At 37.8% G+C, this 22886-nt stretch overlaps 1 protein-coding gene across 8 annotated transcripts in view; it reads left to right on the top strand.

Moving 5' to 3' along the window:
• The window catches only part of Doa (CDC like kinase darkener of apricot), a 50166-nt gene extending 27967 nt beyond the window's left edge, over positions 1 to 22199 (top strand). For 4 of the 8 annotated variants that reach the window (XM_090101818.1, XM_090101819.1, XM_090101816.1 and 1 more), the window contains 11 exons: positions 3977 to 4103; positions 14107 to 14188; positions 14743 to 14809; positions 15803 to 15916; positions 16246 to 16336; positions 17538 to 17717; positions 18365 to 18494; positions 19116 to 19260; positions 19741 to 19846; positions 20178 to 20325; positions 21821 to 22199. In XM_090101818.1, the coding sequence (XP_089957944.1) occupies positions 3977 to 4103; positions 14107 to 14188; positions 14743 to 14809; positions 15803 to 15916; positions 16246 to 16336; positions 17538 to 17717; positions 18365 to 18494; positions 19116 to 19260; positions 19741 to 19846; positions 20178 to 20325; positions 21821 to 21891 (1261 nt within the window). In that variant the 3' untranslated portion in view covers positions 21892 to 22199. The other 4 variants (XM_090101821.1, XM_090101814.1, XM_090101820.1 and 1 more) reach the window with 4 other exon arrangements.
• The last annotated feature ends 687 nt before the right edge of the window (positions 22200 to 22886 follow it).

A 22886-nucleotide genomic window follows, 5' to 3' on the forward strand; every position in this document is an offset into this window, starting at 1 on the left:
AGCTATAAACGGAGTCGATTTAAATTTGATTTGGCTCTTTTTAATCATTTAGAAGGCAGTTAGTGTTGTCATTGACCCGAGTGCGGCGCGGGCGTGCTATTAGTTTCGGCTGCAGTGTTGACATGGTTCACAGTAATCGCTCATCCGGTGTAGCCTTGCCAGTCATACAGTCGACGGCCGACGCAGACCCGTTAATTATTCGGTGCTCTCACACCATAACATTTATTTATTTCATTATTTAACAACATGTATATATTTACTGTGCGTATATTTACCTATAGCCGGAATAGCATAAATGAACATGAACCAAATAACTGAAAAATTTAGAAGTTATTATTTATAACATAAAAAAATAATAAACGATAGGGTCTCGGACACCAAAGTCCTTGACCAGATATGGCTCGTGTCACTCTAAAGAGCTTGCCTCTCGATTTCGTAACCGTGCCCGCACTGCACCGGTCGTCCGATCGATTTTGGCCATTGTGCTGCAGCCGTTTCACTCTCGTAGTTAGCGTAGAGATTGCGTACCGCGGGGCCTCGACGACCTTTGAGTGCCGTCTTATTAGCTCGAGACACCTCAACCGTCAGTGTCACCGCGCGCTAAATTTCCACTTTATGTCAAAAATATTGACTGCAATCGCGAAATGTTCTCCGTTACCGAAACGCTTCAGAAAGTAAGAGATCAGTTATGGCATGAGGAAACTCCAATATTGAATTGTAAACAGAACACGAGATGATTCAATGCGGTACCACGTGTATTCGTTGTTTCTAAATATAAAGAACCGTTGTGGGATACCGTAATACATATCGGTTGAGCGTTGACCGCATTGAAAATTAACGTTTCCTCAGTAATGCTTTCAGTTTAGCATTTGCTCAATTTACTTAATGGCAGCCCGCGTAACGATTGCACATTTTAGTAGTACATAAATAGATCTCGCTTTAAAATTAAACTCAGTGGATTAATTGAAAAGCTACCGTTTATACGCCGCGTATTACATTCACAGTGGCGTGTGGATTTAGAAATGTTACAGTGGTAGTATTGTTGACAAATCGTAAAGCAGCTTTAAAGCCATCGTCGCGGAGACGAACAGAAAGTGGCCGTCGCGACAACATAAACACGATTCGCGGATTACACCTGAAATCGATTTCACCTTTCATTATTATTTCGTAAGCGCCATTTAACGACACAGGATAATATTCATTTCGTAATTTTTAGTGCCACATTCATTAAAAATACATGTACATAATTTCACTTCGCTTTTTAAACAGATAAACATTATCATGATTAAATAATTACATTTTCTAATCTGGGTTTCAAAAAACAAAAAACGTTAATGCTGAAATAGTCCTGTTATACTAGAAAAAGTAATTAAGAATTCCGTTATTCCTTAGTATTGCATGAAAGAAAACAAAACAATTACTCATTGAGAAGCGTTACAGTCCGTAGAAATTGTGCAAAAAGTTTGACTTTGTTTCGCATTCGGCCATTGTTTCGTTATTTTTAACGTAATTTCAGTCCAGTTATGCATACATTTATTATAATTGTGTCAAATCTCCGTTTTTCCTAGACACCTACTAACACAAAAGTCTAGATCTGACAATTCAGGGTTAAGTAAAATTTAAATATTTTCTCATTATTATTATGTTCATTACTCATATAATTAAGTGCGATTGTTATGTGATTATTTAGTCATAAAAATTAAGTATTCAGTAAAAGGTAGGAAACAAAGAAATAATATTTGTTCGGGGCGTTGTTATGTTGTTTACGCATTCACAACCAAAAAAATCAGCATTTCAATTGAGTGGGTTTTATACCTACTTGCATAATTTGGTATGACGTATTAAATATTCCAAATTTACTATCAACTGATGATGAATCGTGTTGAAAATCCCTCGGACTCGTTTAGAGAAAACTCCTAGCCGGTTTTCGAAGAAACCATACATAAGACAGAGTTCGCATTATAATACAAATGTGTTTGGTCGTCGAAAGTGAATGTTCCGCTGCTTGTTATTCGCGATGGATCGTGTGACGTGCGTAGCCTGTTTAGACTTTGACACCGTCATCGCTCACTATGATATTATTCTAATGAGGAGACCCTCTGCTTATTAATACATAGATTACTCAAATGAGTCTGCTAACTTCCTGACCTAATAGCCGGGAAAAATTAACGATATTTTTAAGACTAGTGACGCTTTCCTGTTGTAGTTAGTGTAGCTCTCATGTGGTTTTCAACCAGATAAGATGAGATTATAAATAAAAGATTTACCAAAAAGCCGCGTAATTTGTTATTGTTTCGGACTTAAATTTATTTAATAGCAAAACATTAAATGACATTCCTCAGGCAAAACAAATGCCGGAATTTCCTGTGTTCCATATTTGCTGGTTAGTTATCACAGTTAGTACGCGTCACTATTAACCAGAATATGTATTTTCCTGTTTAGAGCTTATGGACAATATTAGTCGATTTCAATTAAGAACTGTATTTCTCAAGGAGCGTATAGAAGGATATATTCTAAAAGATCAAAGCATTGAATTTAACATGTCTCATTATCCATATATCACATGTTACCTACAAGGTCCGTTGGAAGCTTTCAAGTTCAACGTGTCCACGGTTGGCGCTAAACAATGTGACACTACACCTCGCAAATGGCATACACCCACTCGTGTAGACATTATTTATGTATGTATGTTGGACCTATTTACCAGCCGTACTTGTAACACTTGTCCCGCTTTGATTTTTTTTTTGAATAATCTATTGAAACGAGTAATTTATGATCCGTTATAAACATTTTAAATTTAGCTTCATTTCCTTATCATTGATTTCTATCAAACCCAAGCTATCATTCTAACATCTTGTTTTTGTAATTATAATTTAAATTACATCACTCATGTTGTGAATTCTTGATTATATAATTATTATTCGTTTTTTTATAAATAGCATATATTTTAAAGTATTCTTGCATCACATAAACCAATTATGCGGAACATAATACCATTAGCTTTGATACTGTGATAGGCTTGTCGCAGTTCGTCGTTGATCTTGGGTAAAGACACAAACACTCGCGTATAGAAATTCGGTATAATCCTCTAGATTAAATTAACAAAATTAATTCCGATCAATATATTATGTTATATCCCGCTAGGAAAGGAAAAAGTGCAAGTTTTATTAGAATTGTTGAAGTGGCTAAACCATTTGCCTCTCGTATTTGTCGGTGAGTTGTAAAAAATACGATTTAAGGCATATCATTTTTTTGTAGCAAATAAATGACAAATGATAAATCATCATAAGAATGAATGACGTAGAGTGATTGTTCTGGTGCTATGTTGTGAAAAAATATAATTCATAGCCTTTTAACTTGTAACTAGTGCGCGAGCGACACGGGTTTTTAACTCTTGGCAGTCAGTTCGCGATCGTGGTCCACGGCGGTTCGTCCCTGACGGTGACATTGCAAACATCGTCGCTCAGCTGCTTTGCTAAGCGTTTATCTTATCGTTATTTACCTTTGAGAAAAGTGCTATCCACGACCTGCTATTAAAGGCGACCTCGCAATTGTACACGACTATTTTGCAATTTTAATTTTCGCTTTTAATTAAAGAAATATATCAGACTTTTAAATATATGTATTATTAAATTAACAAATGACGTTTAATTTAAGATTATGTGATGTAAACATAAACGATAAGCTGTCATAAGTCGAATTAAAACTGCCTATAATAAAGATCATAGGGACGGCGCGCAGATGTTGGCCTGCCCTTAGGGCTCTACTGCTAGCATGTTGCATGCCGCCGCCCGACAACTTGAACAACCAAATAGATCCACATTGTACTTATGAAGAACGGTCGCTAACGTTAGTAAAATAACTGAATTTTACTCCTAGATTAGATTCAAGAACTTGCCTCGTATTTTATAAGTACGCTTAAATATTGTGTCCCCTTACCACTAACCCTATAGCCTACCGATCGCTGATTTCACAGCTCGGAGCACTCCTGGAGGCGGCGAAATGAGCGATCTAAGCGATCACATCACCGGCGATCACCAACTTCGCACCGGCGTAGAAGACATCATCGCGACGAGTCTTCTCCCCGGTCACCCCCTGAACAGGTGAGTCTCACCGTTTCCGTTCACTTTATTTATGTGGATGTATGAAAGCACGAATGTATGTTTTTTTAAAACCTATCGCTCGCTATCACTTACCTACCATGTGTCCACCCGAGAACCTGTCTGTCTGACTGTAATAAACTTATGTACGTATATAAATAATGTCATAAGCAAAGTCCGGAACCAGAATAATGCGTAAACGTCAGTGCCTGTTTGGACGATAATACGGGGACTGGTTTGGCATCAGAGTGCGCGTGCGCATGCGCCTTCGTCCATGAAGACGTGCGCGAGAGACGGCGACCTCCTCACGCTTGCGCCTGTTCTATTTGCGTTCGCCTTCGTCACTCTGTTCGCCTTCAGTCAGTCGCAAAGTTGAATCGGCCGCCCAGCGCGTTTTGCTACCGGTGTGAAAAGTTTATTCGCTGAACACGGCCGCGGGCGGCCAGCGCGAGCCATGGCTGCCCAGCCGTCGCGTAAACCTCCAAACAATGTGCTTTTTTGTGGACCTCCGCCTTCACTTCCACCCATAGTTCTTATACCCAATAATTTATCATGTGACAGTGTGGCAAAAAATGCAGCACCAAATGCTGCCCTTGAATCAATTAACTATCCGCATGGTTTGCAAGAAATAAATAACGTTGGAGTGCCGATTTCGGATAGTCAATGCAACGAAAGTGTTAAACAAAACATCCCAGATGAAATTGATGAGCAATTTTCATATCACAATATCTTTCGCCGTGCCAGAAGTTTTGATATATCAGATCTTACTATTGCTAATTATGAAAACAACAACGTATTCCGCTATAGGCGATCGGAACCAGATTTATCTAAATATGAGCTTTATCTTGAAACTGATGTTTTGGTACAAAATTCTTCAATAGAATGTCCACCTTCGCTCGTACTCAACAATCCCTTTTATGACGGATCTTACGCTTACGATCCTTCTCAGATTAACCAAAATATGGTAATGATGCCTGAAAACTACATGGCGTTCGAAGATTCATTCGTACCATCTTGGGATTATAAACCAGAGCTATTAGTGGATAAAGATATGAATACCGGTATATATTATGATGGGCTACCGTTAATTCCTTCTAATGACCCTTGGACACTTTACGGCAACAACAATAATACACTAGAATACTATTCACCTCAATTTGATATACCCCTGGAAGAAGGTGTGCAATATATGAGATTGAATGATTTGGATTGTGCTTTGCCTCAATACATGAATTTGCCGATAGTAGATCCAGGAAAAGTTCAAGAATTACATAGTGATAATGCAACTCATAACACAACAGGAAGTGCGGAGACAATGACCGATAATTATGAAGATGCTCAAACGCCAAATTTTTCAGATGCATTACCAGCTTCACCTTTGCACTTAAACGAAGACAGTAAACAAAGTAATGTAGAAACTCTACCTAACAGAGAATCATCGACTAGAAGTGAAGAAGAATCGTTAAATGGTGATATATCTATTGATGTAACTAGTAGTTTAGCATTTGTTCCTAGTAGTAAAAGTTCGCCTAGACGCACACGTGGTACCGATGATACCAGCGAGGATACATCAACATGTTCTACGGATTATCATGAAGCGTCCGCGCTCGATTTAGCTCAAAGCTTAGAAGAATTATCTTGTGATAGTGCTGAATTGTCCCAAAGTAGAGATGAACCTTCCCCTGTGTGCATAGAAGATAATAAGGCAGTGAAAAGTGAAGTCAAACTGGAATGCAATGGACCATTACCCCCTTGTAACGAAGGGCATAATAAACAAGCCACCGTTCCGACAAAGAACGAACCACCTAAACATCTTCCACCACCACCACCTAAACACCAAGAGATACCGGCTGTGAATGAAAATTTAGTAGTTAGTAAAGTAGTGCAAAATAATAAAAATGAAGTGACGAATTTAAGTGAACTGAATAAAACGACCAATCAAATTTGTCACAGCAATCGCGCTTCATTCCCAATATCGTCAAAGGAAGTACCACATTCGAAACCATTCAAACCAGCGGTGCAACGTCCGCAGCCGCCGGCCGTGCCACCCGCTTGGTTGACTAAAACATCGACATCTAACATTACCTACCAAAGTGTACCACAAATATGTGTTCAAAATTCTGATGGACAAGCGAGTTACGTCGGACAAGGATCGAAGACACCCCAGCAAAGCAAAATCCAACAAATACCAGAAGCACAGCCATCTTGTTCATTCGTTGAAACACAGCAGCCCTCACAACTGAAACCAGAGAAACAACCGAAAGAAGTCGAGGTCAGCTATTTGCTCTTTTTACAAAATAACAAACAATTATGCGTGCGACCTAGTGTTTTGATAGTGATGTTCATTTAAGGCTTTTCTATGATAACCAATCTGTATCTAAGAAAAAAAATCATTTTTAATGCCGCGTTTCTCTTGTTAGAGCGTAACACTTAAATTTTTATTTTCTAAAATGACTATGTGTCTATGCTACATCTTCAAAAACAAACACACTGTCCTGTCGAGATAATAATCTAGAAACTTAAAAAGGAAAAAAATTAGTTGAGATTGCATCGATTAATGAAATTAATCTTGCACGGTGCGCTCGATTGTTGATGTGAAATTATATAAAACGCAATTTTGTATTGTATGAATATCACGCTAATAAAAGTGTGTATAAAGACAGAAATAGGATCAGCAGCTGGCACATCTATTCCATACCAATGGCGATCACTAGATGGCGCCACGCATTAGTTGTATGACCGTTGAACGAATAACTTCGCATGCGCACAGAAATAGCAACGATCACCTTCACCTAGCCGATACTTCTTCTTGTTCACTGTTATGATTTTTCAAATGCTTTGAATCAAACTCGCCAAATTTTTTATTGTACACCTCAAATCGATTCTTCACTAATTTGCTGTTCTTTCAAACTCAAACTCAAACATTTATTTATTCAATTAGACTTCTTATAGAAGCACTTTTGAAACGTCATTACATATTTTAAAATTTACCACCGATTCGGAAAGCAGTATCTACGGAGAAGAACCGGCAAGAAACTCCATAGTTGCTCTTTTAAATCATGTCAGTTTTACAATTTTACAAAATACATATGTAACATCATATATTATAATAACATGCCAAAGAACTGTCCTGTGGTTTTTTCGCGACAACCCTCCATGGGTTTTTATCGTCCATATATTCCTGAATACTGTAGTACGCTCTCTGAACTAGTACATTTTTTATATAAGTTTTAAATTTAGAACTACTAAACTCTTTAATATTATGAGGAATTCTATTGTAAAAGCGTATACCTTGACCCATAAATGAATTTTTAACTTTAGCTAATCGGAAAAATGGCATTTCAATTCTATTTCTGTTCCTTGTGCCATATTTTGCCATATTTCATCTTTACATCCAATTCGCGCCCATATTTTATAACTGTTCTGATAATCTTAAATTGTTTCCATATAAATCATATTTATTATACTCTTAAGAAGACAAAGACTTATATGTCGGCGTCTAGTATAATATTGGTTTTTAACCTGAAAAGATAACGATGCAAATAAATCAGTCAATCGTCATATAATAAAACTATATATGGTTGTATACTATAAAAACAAAACAGATAATAACACCATAAATTATTATTAAAGTCGCGAAAACATTTTCCTAATCTACTCTCATTAATGTGTTGGTAGTCTTCAATTGTTCTGAATTGTGAAACAAAATCATTAGATTGAAACTTGTTAGAGCCAGTTCAGTTCACATTGGACTCACAAATGATTCAGTTTCTTGATTCCGAACTGCGGCCTTAAAGGAATGTCGATTTTAAAAAGCATTCCATTAATATGACTAATCTCTCGTAATATCCAATATCCATAGACCAATAAAATATTTATATCCTTAATTTAATTTATTATGTGAGTCGCAATTAATAAATAAAACCTTATTTGTGATCGTTGAGCATTTAGAAAGTTACTGGAATTCTAAAGTTATAATGACAAAACAACCGAATAGCAATTTATTAATCATATCGCAAATAGTGTAAAACTTTTGAAAGATTAAGTTTCGAGTGGAGGTCAAGTTTGCGACAGAGGGTTTATCGAAAGTCGTTAGCGAGGCGAAGGCGGGCGATGTGCCGATAGCGAGAGATAAATGTGCTGCGCCCGACCGAAACACACCTATCTGGAAACGATTGCTTCCGCCCGACCTTGCTGTACCCTAAACTGTTGGCATCGCCACCACAACTTTCCCATAAATTATCGCGATACATTTCGTACTTCATCATTTATACGATGACAGATGGATTTGCTTGCAAAATGGCTGTAGTTACCACTTATAAACAACTAGCTGCGCTCCGCGGTTTCACCCGCGTGGCTCCGCTTCTGTTGGTCTTAGCGTGATGATATATATAGCCTATAGCCTTCCTAGATAAATGGGCTATCCAGCACCGTAAGAATTTTTCAAATCGGACCAGTCGTTCTTGAGATTAGCACGTTCAAACAAACAAGCAAACAAACAAACTCTTCAGCTTTATAATATTAGTATAGATTACTTAATAAAGTTTCTATAAGCATAACAATACATCGAACTAACACAGTATTTTCTAAGTTCATTATGACGCAAAGATATTTGAGCTCGTGCAAATTGCAATTTATAGTTAGATAATATAGTGTTGTATACACTATAGTGGTTGGGCATGCATCTGTAAACCCACATCAAGTGCGCTTGAATGACTCTGATCACGTATAGTTGTCTTGTTAGCAGCGATAATGAAGCACCAGTTATGTGGGGACCTCCGTACGGGTCATACACTACAACTATTACAAAATAACGTTTATCGGGATTCGTTTTATAAATATTATTTTTATCTCAAGAAAGATGATAAAAGTTAAATTAGACGATGTTATCAAATAAAAATTAAGAAAATCAACAACAAAGTTTAATGAACTTATAGTTAAATCATTTTAGTTCACCGAAATAATTACTCATCATCTTGGATGCGTTATGGGAAATAGTTGTTAATTAACGAGTATTTACTGTTCAACAATACGCGGATAAAACCTGTTTCAACCGAAAGCTTGCATTACAGATTGTCCTCGTCTTTTAATTGGTCTGTTTAAGTGTCGGTCGGTTTAGTTCACATTTAGACATCGACCAACGCGAAGTGTCACACGCAAACGTTTGATAATACTGAAGCTTTTTGAACTGAAATGTTTTTATTCCGATTAAGTAAATATTTCTACATGACATAATCGTATTCCAGTCATACGGTTGAACCGTGGAGCGCACGTTACTAGCGTACGGTTTCATAATACAGTTGTGAATCAACCGGCATTCTACCCGCTCGCCCCCTGTGCGCCGATTTAGTTTGTGCAGTGTAGTGCAGTGATAAGTGCAAGGGTAATGGCCGAATTGGTAGTGAAACATGATCGCATGCGGATGCCCCTCCGGCTCGCGTCCTTTTATGAACTGTATAAAAGGTTCCTGAAGGAGCACGGCTGCAAGTGGCACGATGTAGCCAAACTCCTCAACATGGTCGCGGAGATTTTCTTCGATGTAGACGGTGCGTGTTGTAAAATTGCGGGCAAGGTCAGTTTCATCATTGAATATTTTCTGATAAAAAATACGTCTAAGAGTACCCGCTCGTGTCATTGACAATTTAATTTCATAGTCACCAGATAACAAAAAATATTATGTTTTAATTATTCATCAATACCCGTACATCGAAAAAATAATAACGTAATAAAAATAATTCTATCGAAATACCTTATTGAGAATCTTAATAACGTCACGCTTTGTTGGTCCATTGATGATGAGAAAGTTTAGTTATTATTTGCGTGAAAAGGAATCGGCATACCAGTTTTGCGTCCCTTTTTACCTGCACTACTCGGTCATTGTTAATCCCTGTCTCGTACAGCTGGCTCAAAAATTTGTACCCGTTGACTTAGTACGTTGACGGAGTTCAAGACGGAATGAAAGTTTTATATAAAGTTTCTTCTTTTATGAATAATAGTGATACACATATAAAATCTGTGATATTCATGTTTTTAAACCTATATAGGATTGTAAATAATATGAAATTACGCGTTTCGAAAATTTTCCAAGGTTTAGTGGATCTATTTTACACGTGCGTTTCTATTGTTATTTACGAGGATGAAGACAACTATATATCAGAGGTATGAATTGACTCCTAAGAATAACAGTGCAATGCTATTATATACCTATTTGCAAATTACGTGAATTCTATTTCAGTTCGAGAATAATTCATCAAGTGTTCGCTTAAGTAATGTCTTGATATTGATCAGCAATTACTTCGAGGCCGTTATAGGACGGTATTTACAGAAAATGTTACATGTAGCTGAAAAATGTTTGCTTTAGAAGTGAAAGTTGCTGCATGCAACTTTGTTACGTGAAGAATGTGATATTTCAGTTCCTCCGACGGTGGCCGAACGATTTTACCGAGATCTCAAGCGTATAAATTAATAATATAAACCGTATGAATTATCTTTGTATAAATTAATGCACAACATTCCACTTTTAAACGTTAAAATATATATCTTTAATTAAGTATTGAAATACAATAAAACACGGTGAGCATTTAAAACAGCTATTGACATTAGATTTTATATTAGTAATTCCGTAAATATTAATATTATACTGTTAGTAAGTTTAAAATAAATAATTGCATATATTTGTTTATAATACGATAAGCGTGAGATGGCACGCAGAGTATTCGTGTTACGTATCATCAGACACGCATCGCGTCGCATGATGCTTTTTTATACCCGCATCCGTTCCTCATTGTTTCTGTTTGTCCGATCTATTATAACGATAAGCGAGACGCTACTATCAATAGGTTTCACTCAATCGCTTAACCTATAACATCGGCTCGGGGATGCAATGTTATGTCTTGGAAAAGATGCCGCTTGCGCATACGAAGCATATCGGTATTGTTCATTGCTCACACGCGCTCCACTAACCCAATTAGCGTTCGCTCATTGGCAAAACAGACTTGGCTCACGGATCCACCATGCGGGGAAATGCCCGTCACATTCGTGTCAACAAGGGTCAAACTGTCCCATATTGTCTATGCAAAAAAAAATAAAGTTATATATCGCTAATAAATTGTAAATTGTTGTTTAAAAGAAACGTACCATTTGAAAATTTTATTTGCGACTAAATGATTTAAAAATTTAAATAACAAAGTTCATGAATTGAGATATCTAGGTAAAAGTATAATTGACGGTTTGGCTAGCGCTTTCGAATAAAAAAAATACAGAATTGTTTTATCAAACATTATTAATATGTTTATAACGGGCGTAATGCGACGAAAATGCGCGTGCCGCGGCACCTCGGAGTGCGCAGGAGGGCGCTCCCACGGGTTACCGATATTTTTAGTTCGCAACCATTACTTGGCACCGACGGCCGTACTCAGCTGCGCTAGTGATCTTTCTCAAAACCTACCGCGCTTTAGGCCCACTCCCGGTCCACAGTGAGGCTAGTGCTATGTCCCATTTTGATTCTGTCTTATAAAATCTGTGATACATCACGCTCAGTGCCATTTTATAGAATATGTTTATCATGTAACAATGATTGGAAAGAATTCAGTGTTTATTCCTGTGTGAATGGTGTTTCATTACAATTGAAGATTTATTACTAAATTACAATGGCCGGCATAAGTACGAGCGGAAGTGGAGCGACGAGTCCACGCCGGCAGCGATACACCCGGGCTTCTACCACCAGTGTGACTCAATTGCTCTCCGACGGATATTCGAGTATTATGAATCGGCTCACACGGCGTGGACCTTCCGAAAAGAACGACCCGATTATTGATTCCAAGCTTACAAGTTCTGCACGCACTCGATATGATGACAATTTGCTTACAAACAAAAACCCCGCGTTGACAAATGTAAGACGCTACGAAAACAATAGACACATTTCTCCGTATAAATCCTACTCATCTGGTTTGTCATCGACCACAAAGAAATTGAGTGACGATCGCACATTTAATTACCTAGGTTCGACCAAAACTCATGTCAAAACATCTCCCATTCACAGTGCGTCTGGTTTTAGTGCTCTGGGCCGCAGTGACTCATTTCGTAGAGCTCATATTAAAGACAAGTCATCGCCACTTGTCAAACGATATCCGTTGAAAGAAACAAACAATAATATAGAGAGTACACTTATGTTGGGGAGCACTAGAAGTCGTTTAGAGGATAAATACTCATCGGTATTAGACAAAATTGCAATAATGAAAAAAGAGAAAGCGCGTAAGGAAATAGAAGACCGAGAAAAAACATTAGAACCTGAGCCAGCCTTTTCTAGCAGGGGATTAATGAGGAGTTTGACAACTGCTGTTTTTGGTGAAAATTCATTTAAAAGAAACATGTATTCCCGCGAAAAGACTAGGGACAAAACGCCGTTTAGAAACACGACTGATCGACGTTTATCTTCTCATAAACAGAATGAGAAAACTGAAATGAAAAATGGCTTCGACTTGAGTAATAAAGATCGTACCAATTTTGGCAAAGATAGGAATAGCGTGTACAGGAAACATCAAAGAAGATCTCTACGCGCTGAAAAAAGTGAAACGGAACGAAAAACTAATAAACTTTCCTTAAGGCCTGTGGATATTAGTTTGCAAAGTGGTGCTAGGGATTTGGTTTCACCACCTCAACACATGAATGCAGATTCTAAAACAAATGTTACAAAAACTCCTGCATCTTCGCCCAGTAAAGAAATAGGAAGGCAAAAGCAAATATATTTCCCATCGAGCGATGAAGACGACGACGATGACGACAAAACGCCTGTCGGTGATCAGATTCTGAACGACCGCGAAACACGCCGTAAAGAGATACAGAGCCTCATAATGAAATACGCTCACTTAGATGAAGTTTACGGTCGGATCACCGAAAAGGAACCCAACGGAATATCAAAAGCACCGACGGTGATAAAGAAAACCGAACCAATAAGCGTAGGCGATGTTGTCGCACTACCGCCGGAGTTGAGAAGCCGTCAGAGGCCGCAGCGACCCCGCCACCTGACGAGGCACGCGGCCACGCCGCCTGTAAGCACAAGCTAATCGCCTTCGCATATGTGTGCTGCTAACATTTATACCTGGTCCGTGTTTTTTTAATACTGGACTTTTGTCAAGCTTAAAATTTTTACTGCATAAATAATTAAAAAAAAAGTTTATTACATAGGTACCTATTCCTAATAAGTAAAATTTAACATTTTAAAATATTTTTTTTAAACTTGAATTATACTTTAATTGAAATCAAACTACTACTCATCCAATATGAATGGTTCGCTTTAAATGCATGCAATTCAAGTTAAAAATTGTCAATATTTGAGGTGTACAAAAAATAAATCGCGAGAGGGTACTCTGTAACGTATAATATGTCAGTTTGCAATTACTCAGTGACGACTTTACGAGTGAAGTAATAATGCAATGATAGTGCATGTTTTTAACTTTTTCGTGAATTTTATTCAGTCTAACATGTTTTTATTCTGTATGAAAGTGTTTTCACACTCGAAACGTAAAATGAGTCCAGTCGAAGCATCGAATGATAAAGTTAGTAAAGTGATTTTGGTGATGATAAAATTATAACGTAATCTATAATAGTTAACGATCGGGTGGACACTGGTATTCCATGATGTGTGACGATGTCGTGTGATGGATGGATGTGTGAGTGAAGTGCGGCACCGTCCCGTCCCATCCCTCCCGTCCCGATCCTCGCGAGCAGCGCAGCTGGGGGACGCCCGAGCGGTGCGCTCGGCTCGGGCGTCCGCTAAGCGCGTGACCGCATCAGCGCCCACCCGTCCGCCCTCTAACAGCATGTACGACACTCAATACCAAATGTCGCTTGTCTGACGGGCAACCGTTCCATTGTCTGATTGTTGGGTACAACACTACTCGGGTCGTGGCGAACGCGTGGCGCTTCATCGTGGCATGTGGCTGGTGCGTGGCGTGGTGCGGCGTGCGGCTCGCTCGCGGTGCGGCGGCGGCGGCGGCGCCTGCAGAGCTCCCGGGCACGCTCCTCCGTCAAGGACGACAAGGATGGACACCTCGTCTACTGGCCCGGCTATGTCATGGGAGCGAGATGTTCGTGTCCACAGCATAACTATAACCGGCTATATGTATTGTAACATTACACACACACGCACGTACACACTGACAAACACACACACACCATACACTGAAGATACACATCACACACGACACAACCATTTGATCTTTCCGTTACACTTTTTACGATTAGAACAACTATCCATTTATACATAACAGAAAGTGTCACATTTGTAAAACATCAAATCATTGAACTATTTTTATATATCCCACAGTTAAACTCCCATAGATCAGATATTCGTGTCTGAAGATTTTAAAAATACATTTTCACGCTTTATTATTTTTATTTAAAAAATTTTCAAGAAACAAAGTAATTTTTATTTAAAAGTCATGTTGGAGCTGGAAGCATTGGTTTTGGTATGATTTTTATTTATGCATTTGAAAATTTATTATGATAATTATTCTATTTGTATTTTTCTATTATATTTATTGTCTATTTTTTGTTAAACTTTTTGGTAAACCAATGACAAATCTCTATCATGACTTTGTTTGAAAAACAATGTAGTAATCGTTTCGATGATTAATTTCAGACAAAATCATCGACACACTTGGCGAGGGCACGTTCGGCAAGGTGGTTGAGGTGAAAGACTTGGAAATGTAAGTTATTTTGCTTATTTTATACCTTTATAAAAATAATATACTAGATTTATATTTATTAAGAAGTATAAAATAATTTGTGTGATGAAATTTAATGAAAGGCTTTAATAAAATATCTTAAGCTGTGCAGTTATGATATCTTTTTATATACTTTTATTTGTGACTAGTGCTCCGCCCCGGCTTCGCCCGTGGTACATATTTCGCAATAAAAGGTAGCCTATGTCCTTTCTCGGGTATCAAAATATCTCCATACCAAATTTCATGCAAATTGGTTCAGTAGTTTAGGCGTGATTGAGTAACAGACAGACAGACAGAGTTACTTTCGCATTTATAATATTAGTATGGATTACCTGCTCGTTTACACAATACATCTAACAGTGCTCTTTACTAGCAATAATGTAACCAGTTGTTTTGTTATACATTCAACATCAGAGCAAAACAACAGCACATTGTAGCCACGAATCTTCATTATGTAAAGGAAAGAGACTGAACTCTTTCGTCAGCTTTGCAATAAAATTGATTTAGACTGATCCCTACATTTGGCAGCATAGCAAATTTATTTATACCGCATTCAGTTTGTTTTGCAAACTCGATATAGAATGGATTTAATTTTATCGACCCTTGCCCCAGCAACTTGATTGTCTTCGCTTTGATATTCAGTTTTGTTTATATTTGTAAGAGTTAAAATTAATATTCAATAAGATACAATAATATTTATTCAATGTTGTAATTGAATTGTATTGAATGAATGCAAACCTATGAAATGATATCTGGCTTTCTGAAAATAACGCTTTGGAATTATACAAATCATCAAAAACTGGCCAGTAATTTTCTGTGCAAAATTTATTTAAAGTTTTTAGATATGTCGTAACGCTCCGGTGCAAGTATATTTTTGGATTATGTGAATGTAGACGCACAGGTGTGTTTTAGCATTACAATTGTATATGTAAAATGAATAAACGATGTTAAAAACGATTCGTTTTTCTTTTTCAGGGAGCACAGAATGGCTCTGAAGATAATAAAGAATGTTGAGAAGTACAGAGAGGCTGCAAAACTAGAGATTAATGTATTAGAAAAGTTAGCTGATATAGATCCAGACTGTAAGAAGTAAGTACGCTTTCAATACTTAAAAATTATACAATACTCGTGCAGTTGAACTTTGGTATTGCGTGTATTGTACCCGATGTGTTGTTAATTCGCTGACATTACAGTATATCGCGCGCGAATGTAGCAATATTTGACCTTGCACGTTTATATGCGACGTTATGGCCCGCGCTGGCGGCCGGCCAACGAAGAAGTCGATGTCAACGAAAACACAAAAATACCGTCTGCCGCTCGCCATTATGCTCTAAGAATTTCGTATAAATCTCTATGATAGCCTCGATTCGGTGTTTATGGACGCGCCGTGATTGATTATTGTATTTTATCTGTTGCAGTTTGTGCGTGAAAATGTTGGACTGGTTCGAGTACCACGGGCACATGTGCATCGCGTTCGAGATGCTCGGCCAGAGTGTGTTCGACTTCCTGGTGAGTCGGTTCGACGATCGTTCATTTGCGTCAATGCGCCGCGCCGGTTCGTTTGATATTTTTCGCTCGTGTTTAGACTAGAATGTTGACGAACGAATCGCACAAAAAGCGGGCGCGAATGTGTATCGCTCGCTAGGTGTGCGATGTATAAATAGACAGAATGCTATATTTGTTTACGAAATGGGACGGAAATAACAGTGTATTAATTTTAAACTTTAAATTTGGGACATGGTTTTTTTCTGCTAACCAAACTTCACAAAAGAATCTATTCGACTTCCGTATTCTTCAAAATATGAGTAAGTTTATGTATAATCTCATACTTTCTCTCCAGCCTATTTCTAAATCAACAGTGGAAGTTTAATTTCGCCAAACACTATTTAAATTACAAGTGCAATGTATGATACATAAAGACATTTAAAGTTTGAAAAATCAGATGTTTTGCGCGAAGTGACAGTAGTACCCACCTCAACGCTTCGCTTATGAGGCGTGCAAAAAACTATAAATTTCAAATAATTAGCCTATTTTTAAAACTAGTTAATTAACATCATAGACATTTGTCCCTGTACTTGGCATTAACCTTATAATAGGCTTGTCATGTCCCTATAGGCCACAAACAAGCTGTTATAATGATTCAGCGCTATATCGGGTTGAATAAACACGAGTAATAATTACTCATTACATTAAATAACGATTTGGATGAAATTTTGGGACAAAGATAGTTTCGAGACCCGAGAAAGGACTTTTTTCTCCGGAAATCCAACCGTTTTCCTTTACTACGCGGCCTAAGCCGCGGGCGGAAAGCTAGTATATGTGACTAGGGACTTAAATGACTAAAGTTTATCTTTATGGGCCCTCTTCACAATAGGCACCATTGGGGTAAAGGCAATTACTATAGTGTAGACTGTAGAGGGACTAAATGTCGGTGATCGGCCGTCATTGTAGATGTTTATTCAAAATCGCCGTAATGGCAGCAAACTTCGACCATTATATGTTGGGTCTATGCTGCCCATTGTGAAGAGCGCCCATTAAAAAAAATGAATAAATATGTTACAAATGTACATTTATCGATCGCTATGCATTATAGTATGTATAATTTGTATAACATAACGTGCCTATTATGTGCTGAACAGATATATCAAACTGGCATGTATTATCATAGTGTGTATTAAATAAAATAACGTATAATATTCGTTTGTAACAGAAAGACAACAACTACCAGCCGTACCCGCTCGAGCAGGTGCGGCACATCGCCTACCAGCTGATATACAGCGTGCTGTTTCTGCACGACAACAAACTGACGCACACAGATCTCAAGCCGGAGAACATACTGTTTGTGGATAGTGATTATGAGCTCGTCTCTGTATATAGTAGTTCTAAGAAGGTACGTACAGAATAGTATTGACTTATTATATAATAACACATTATAAACGGTTCAAATTAAAATTATAGAACATACAATATCCCTGCTTAGAACAGTATTTTACTAAAATATTGTATATTTTAGAAAAATCTAGTTCCGCGAAAGAAAATTACTTTATCGAAAGTTTTACTCAAAAGTAAAAGAGAGTGTGTGTGCCGAGCATACATGTCAGAAGTGAAACTTCTTTGGCAAGATTCAAATACATACCAAAATCGTCATCTCACATTTAAAGATACCATAATGACATGACGGTATTGCCATGAAATTTTATTCTCAACACACCTAAAGACGTTTCACTTCAATAATAAAATTGAAGTATATGATAAAGTCAATTCAGTATTTTAGTTAATTACTTTAATCCATACTAATATTATAAATGCGAAGTAACTCTGTCTGTCTGTCTGTTACTCAATCACGCATAAACTACTGAACCAATTTGCATGAAATTTGGTATGGATATATTTTGATACCCGAGAAAGGACATAGGCTACCTTTTATTGCGAAATATGTACCACGGGCGAAGCCGGGGCGGACCTCTAGTTTAGTTATAAATGACTATTATTGTTATTTTTTAGATAATTTAATATGAATAATGTATTTATTTCCAGAAGCACGACTTGCGGCGCGTGAAACGCAGCGACGTGCGGCTCATAGACTTCGGCAGCGCGACGTTCGACCACGAACACCACAGCACTATAGTATCCACAAGACATTACAGGGCGCCTGAAGTAATATTAGGTGGGTTTTTTTATTGTTTAAACTTTAACCCATTGAGGCCCGATCGGTCCACGACACAATAAATTTTCTATTGTGTCTGTGATTCCGGGGCCTGAGTTATTAAGAGTATTAATTGTGTTGTTACGGTTAACGGAATTTAATTTGTAGTGATAGTGATATTATTAGGCTAGTCTTAGTGTGTTTTAAAGTTATCGATTTAAATGTGCCTTATAATTTGTAGATTTAGTAAAATTGTGTGCACCTTATTATTTATATAAAGCAAACTAGGATTGTGAAAACCATATTTTTGTGTTCGATTCATGTCTCATATATTTAAAACTAGCGGTCCGCCCCGGCTTCGCCCGTGGTACATATTTATGTTTTCTCTATATAAGAACCATCCTGGTACTTCAAGGAATATAATAAACAAATTATTATCGAAATCGGTCCACCCGTTCTCGAGTTATGCGGCTTACAAACACATTTTGCGATTCATTTTTATATTATAGATTACGGAATCCCACAGCTCGTCGACCAATATCTATTGAATTCCAAAAAAAACATTAAACCGTAAACCATATAACTATATTTTTATTATTAATTATCCTCAATATGTTACACTATAATATGTGTGCATTGCAGAACTAGGGTGGTCGCAGCCGTGCGACGTGTGGTCGATCGGGTGCATAATGTTCGAGCTGCACCTCGGCATCACGCTGTTCCAGACGCACGACAACCGGGAACACCTCGCCATGATGGAGAGGATCCTCGGACCTATACCCTACAGGTGTGTATAAGTTTTATATATAACAAGCTTCCGCCCACGACTTTGTCCGTGCATCCCCGTTTTTCCCCGTTCCCGCAAGAATTTTGGGAAAATCCTTTCCTACGTCCTAACATCTACCTGCATGCCAAATTTCAGCCCGATACGTCCAGTGGTTCGGGCTATGCGTTGATAGATCACTATATCAGTCACATTTGAGTTTTATATATATAGAAGTTGTTACCCACGCCTTGGTTCACGAGGAAAGAGGAAACGCTCAAGGGAATGAGAGGTTTCACTATGGTATTAATAGTCAACGTCCTTCTCTAGCCTCCTGACTAACTCCAGATAGAATAAATATATTTACGTGGCTCCGTTACTACGGGAAAGATAAACAAAAGCTAAGCAATTTTGAGATAAAACCATGAATACAATTAAAATAATATGTAGAATATATTAATTAGACCTTTAGAAGTTATATTTTTTGTGTGACGTTGTTTACAGAATGGCGAGGAAAACGAGAACAAAATATTTCTACCACGGCAAGTTAGATTGGGACGAAAAATCGTCGGCGGGCAGATATGTTAGAGATAATTGTAAACCACTTTTGGTAAGTTTTTTTCTCAATTTTAATTTTTCTTAATTTTTTTTTTTTTTTATATGTTTGTAAAATTCTTCCCCAATAATCAGTTTCTTTCCAACTTAATATTTATATGAACCTTTTTTTTTATCCGCAATGTCACTCGCGCTGTACTGCCGGTCAAAGTAGCCTTAGTGATAATTTAGACTTAAAAATTTACCTCTGTGTCCAATTTCTGCTGTCTTTCTAAAATACCTTTTTTGGTAGGAAATGATCTTATCGGTTCATGATCCGATATGCTATTTCACTCGTTTCTTTTAATTGAGTATGAATTTTACACTTTATTGTTCCGTTTCGGCAGAGGTACCTGCAGAGCAACAGCGAGGAGCACCGGCAGCTGTTCGACCTGATCGCGCGCATGCTGGACTACGAGCCGGCGCAGCGCATCACTCTGCGGGACGCGCTCAAGCACCCCTTCTTTGCGAAACTGCCCGCGCACCAGCGGCTAGGTAACTGTCTCCCTGGGCGCTGACCCGTGACACTGTACGGGAGGGTCGCAACGTAGTAGGGTTGATACTTTTCTTAATCACAAGGCGTCGAAGTACACGGCGTGTACACGCTCCAGCCCCAAGCAGAGCCAAACACGCATACATAGCCGTAAGTGGTTTTACGAGCGAGCACACATGCTTAAATGTCGCGTTAAAGTACATATTCTATGCAGACAGAATATATTCTAGAAGACACCATTATCCGTCTTCATACAAACGTACGGAACGCAAAGTTATATCTATCAGCCTGGGATCTTATTACACGCTCGGTACCCGACAGCCGCGCGAATGGACGGTACCATGACGTCATGGAGATGTAGTTAGAGAACCGTTGTTAACCAAATGTTAGCCAGAAAGGCTACTAAATCTTAACGCGGACGCGTGGGAGAACGGAAGGTTTCACCCTGGTAGCAACATGCACAAGGGCATCCTACCTTGGTGGGGATCACGAACCTCTGCTTGAGCTGTCGCTTGATTGGTCGACATGATTGTGCGTACGCGCATTGTATATTTGTTTCATCAATATTTTATACACGCCGGCCACTGTATACAACAACAATATAGATTTTAAATAAATTCTTAAGAGTTAATTTTTTAATATGAAATATTTGTACATAATACATATTCTATTTATATATCAATCAACTTTGTACAGTAATTCTATTGTCTTTAGTAAGATCATAATTGATCTAAAAATGTGTGCCTGTCTAGCGCCCTAATAAATTAAACATGGCAATTAACCATTGCTTTTGCATGGTACTAGAGCTAAGTTATCAAAAGAAAAAGCTTGTGATAAAATATTTGAAATTTTAAACAGTGATTAGCGAATTCCCGTTCGCAGTTTTGATACTAAATTCTTTGTTATAGGACACCCGTATACAAGGGCATCGTATCTTAGGTCAGGACTCATTATCATTGTTAGACGCTTATTAAGTTTCGTTATTCATACTGAAAGCATAGTATGACATGAAACTGTTTCTTGTGTTGTCAGTGTGTTTATAATTTGGGCTTTATTGTTATTATACTTTCTGTTGAATAACATTTTTATTTCTCTTATAATGTGAGCTTGAGTCTTAGATTTTGTTTTCGTTATATAATATTTTTTTGATTATTTCTTTTCGCATGTACCTCGTCGTAACCATGTTCAGTATTTGTTAAAGATTTGTCCTTATGCATTTATTTGTTAAATGCAGGTTCAATGTTCAAGTTAGAATCTTAAATGTTGTTTACTTGCAAAACAGATTCTAGCTTTGTAATTTTTTTTAACATTTGTATGTTGTAATAAACAATTTTGAAAAAGTAATGGCAAAATCTACAGAACATTATTTTGTAAAGTTTAGAAACATATCAAAAACTATTGAATCGACTTCGTATTATTTCTTTGAGTTCTAAATGTGTGCTTTGCGAGATACTTTATCATTGTAGATGTGAAACTAATAAGTTATGTTATGTACAGGCAATGACCGCGGGCGCTGCAACGGCGAGAGCTCCGGTTCGCGTGAGCGCTCGCACTCGCTGAGCAGGTGAGGCGCGGCGCGGCAACGTCGCTCCCGCTCCCCGGCGCCCGCCACGTGACGCGCACGTGACATGACGTCACGTGACGCGCCGCGCTCGCGCACTGACGTGACGTAACGTGACGCGACGCGACGTGTCGGGCCCGCCCTCGACGCCGCGCCAAGCGCTGTCGATGTATCATAAACTTGTACATTAATGAAGTGATAAGTGATATATTTTGTCGAACGTTAATTTTAGGTAATATTTTGTTGTGAATCGGTACTTCTCAATTTGTATTTATAAATAAATATTCGAAATAAAGACTGTTGGTCTGAGTTAAACTGTCGTTTGATTTTCTACCCTACATAATATAATATAAACATACTCAACGCTTACACTCAGTGATACATAGAAAACATGCATTTTACATCTGCACAAATTATGTATATGGATATTGTGGCCATATCGTAGCTTACTTCATTCACTTCATGAAATGGCCGCATTTCATGATGTGGGCAAAATAGTTTGACCAGATCATTAAATCGTTAGTGTAACATATCTATTTTAAGAAAATATTATTAGAGATGGGCCGAACATGGGTTTCACCAAATACGAACATTCGGCCGAATATTCGGTACAGCTAGATACCTATATTATTTTCTTGAGTTATTGTCTTTTTACCAACCTATTATAATTGAAAATAAAGCTTCAGTGACGACAAAATCAGAAAGCTACACGCTAAAATACTTACCTCATTACACTACACTCAAATCATGATAATACACGGGTCTTACAGTAAAAACTTTGTGCACTTTGCCGTGCCGGTGATTCAGCCGAATATGAATATTCGGTAGAGCTACCGAATAACGAATATAAAACGAATATTCGGCCCATCTCTAGAAATTATCACTTTGGTAGAAAGTTACAAAAAGTAATATAAAAAAACCCATACAATGCACAATAGTCACCCTACATTTCTCTTCACACATTTAAAACATCAAAATATAATCTTAGTCAATTCATGAAGC

The sequence above is a fragment of the Colias eurytheme genome, chromosome 5 (assembly GCF_061535395.1).
Source record: "Colias eurytheme isolate Ceu_HAF_F1 chromosome 5, ilColEury1 Martin Lab GWU primary, whole genome shotgun sequence".
In the NCBI taxonomy this organism is placed as follows: domain Eukaryota; kingdom Metazoa; phylum Arthropoda; class Insecta; order Lepidoptera; family Pieridae; genus Colias; species Colias eurytheme.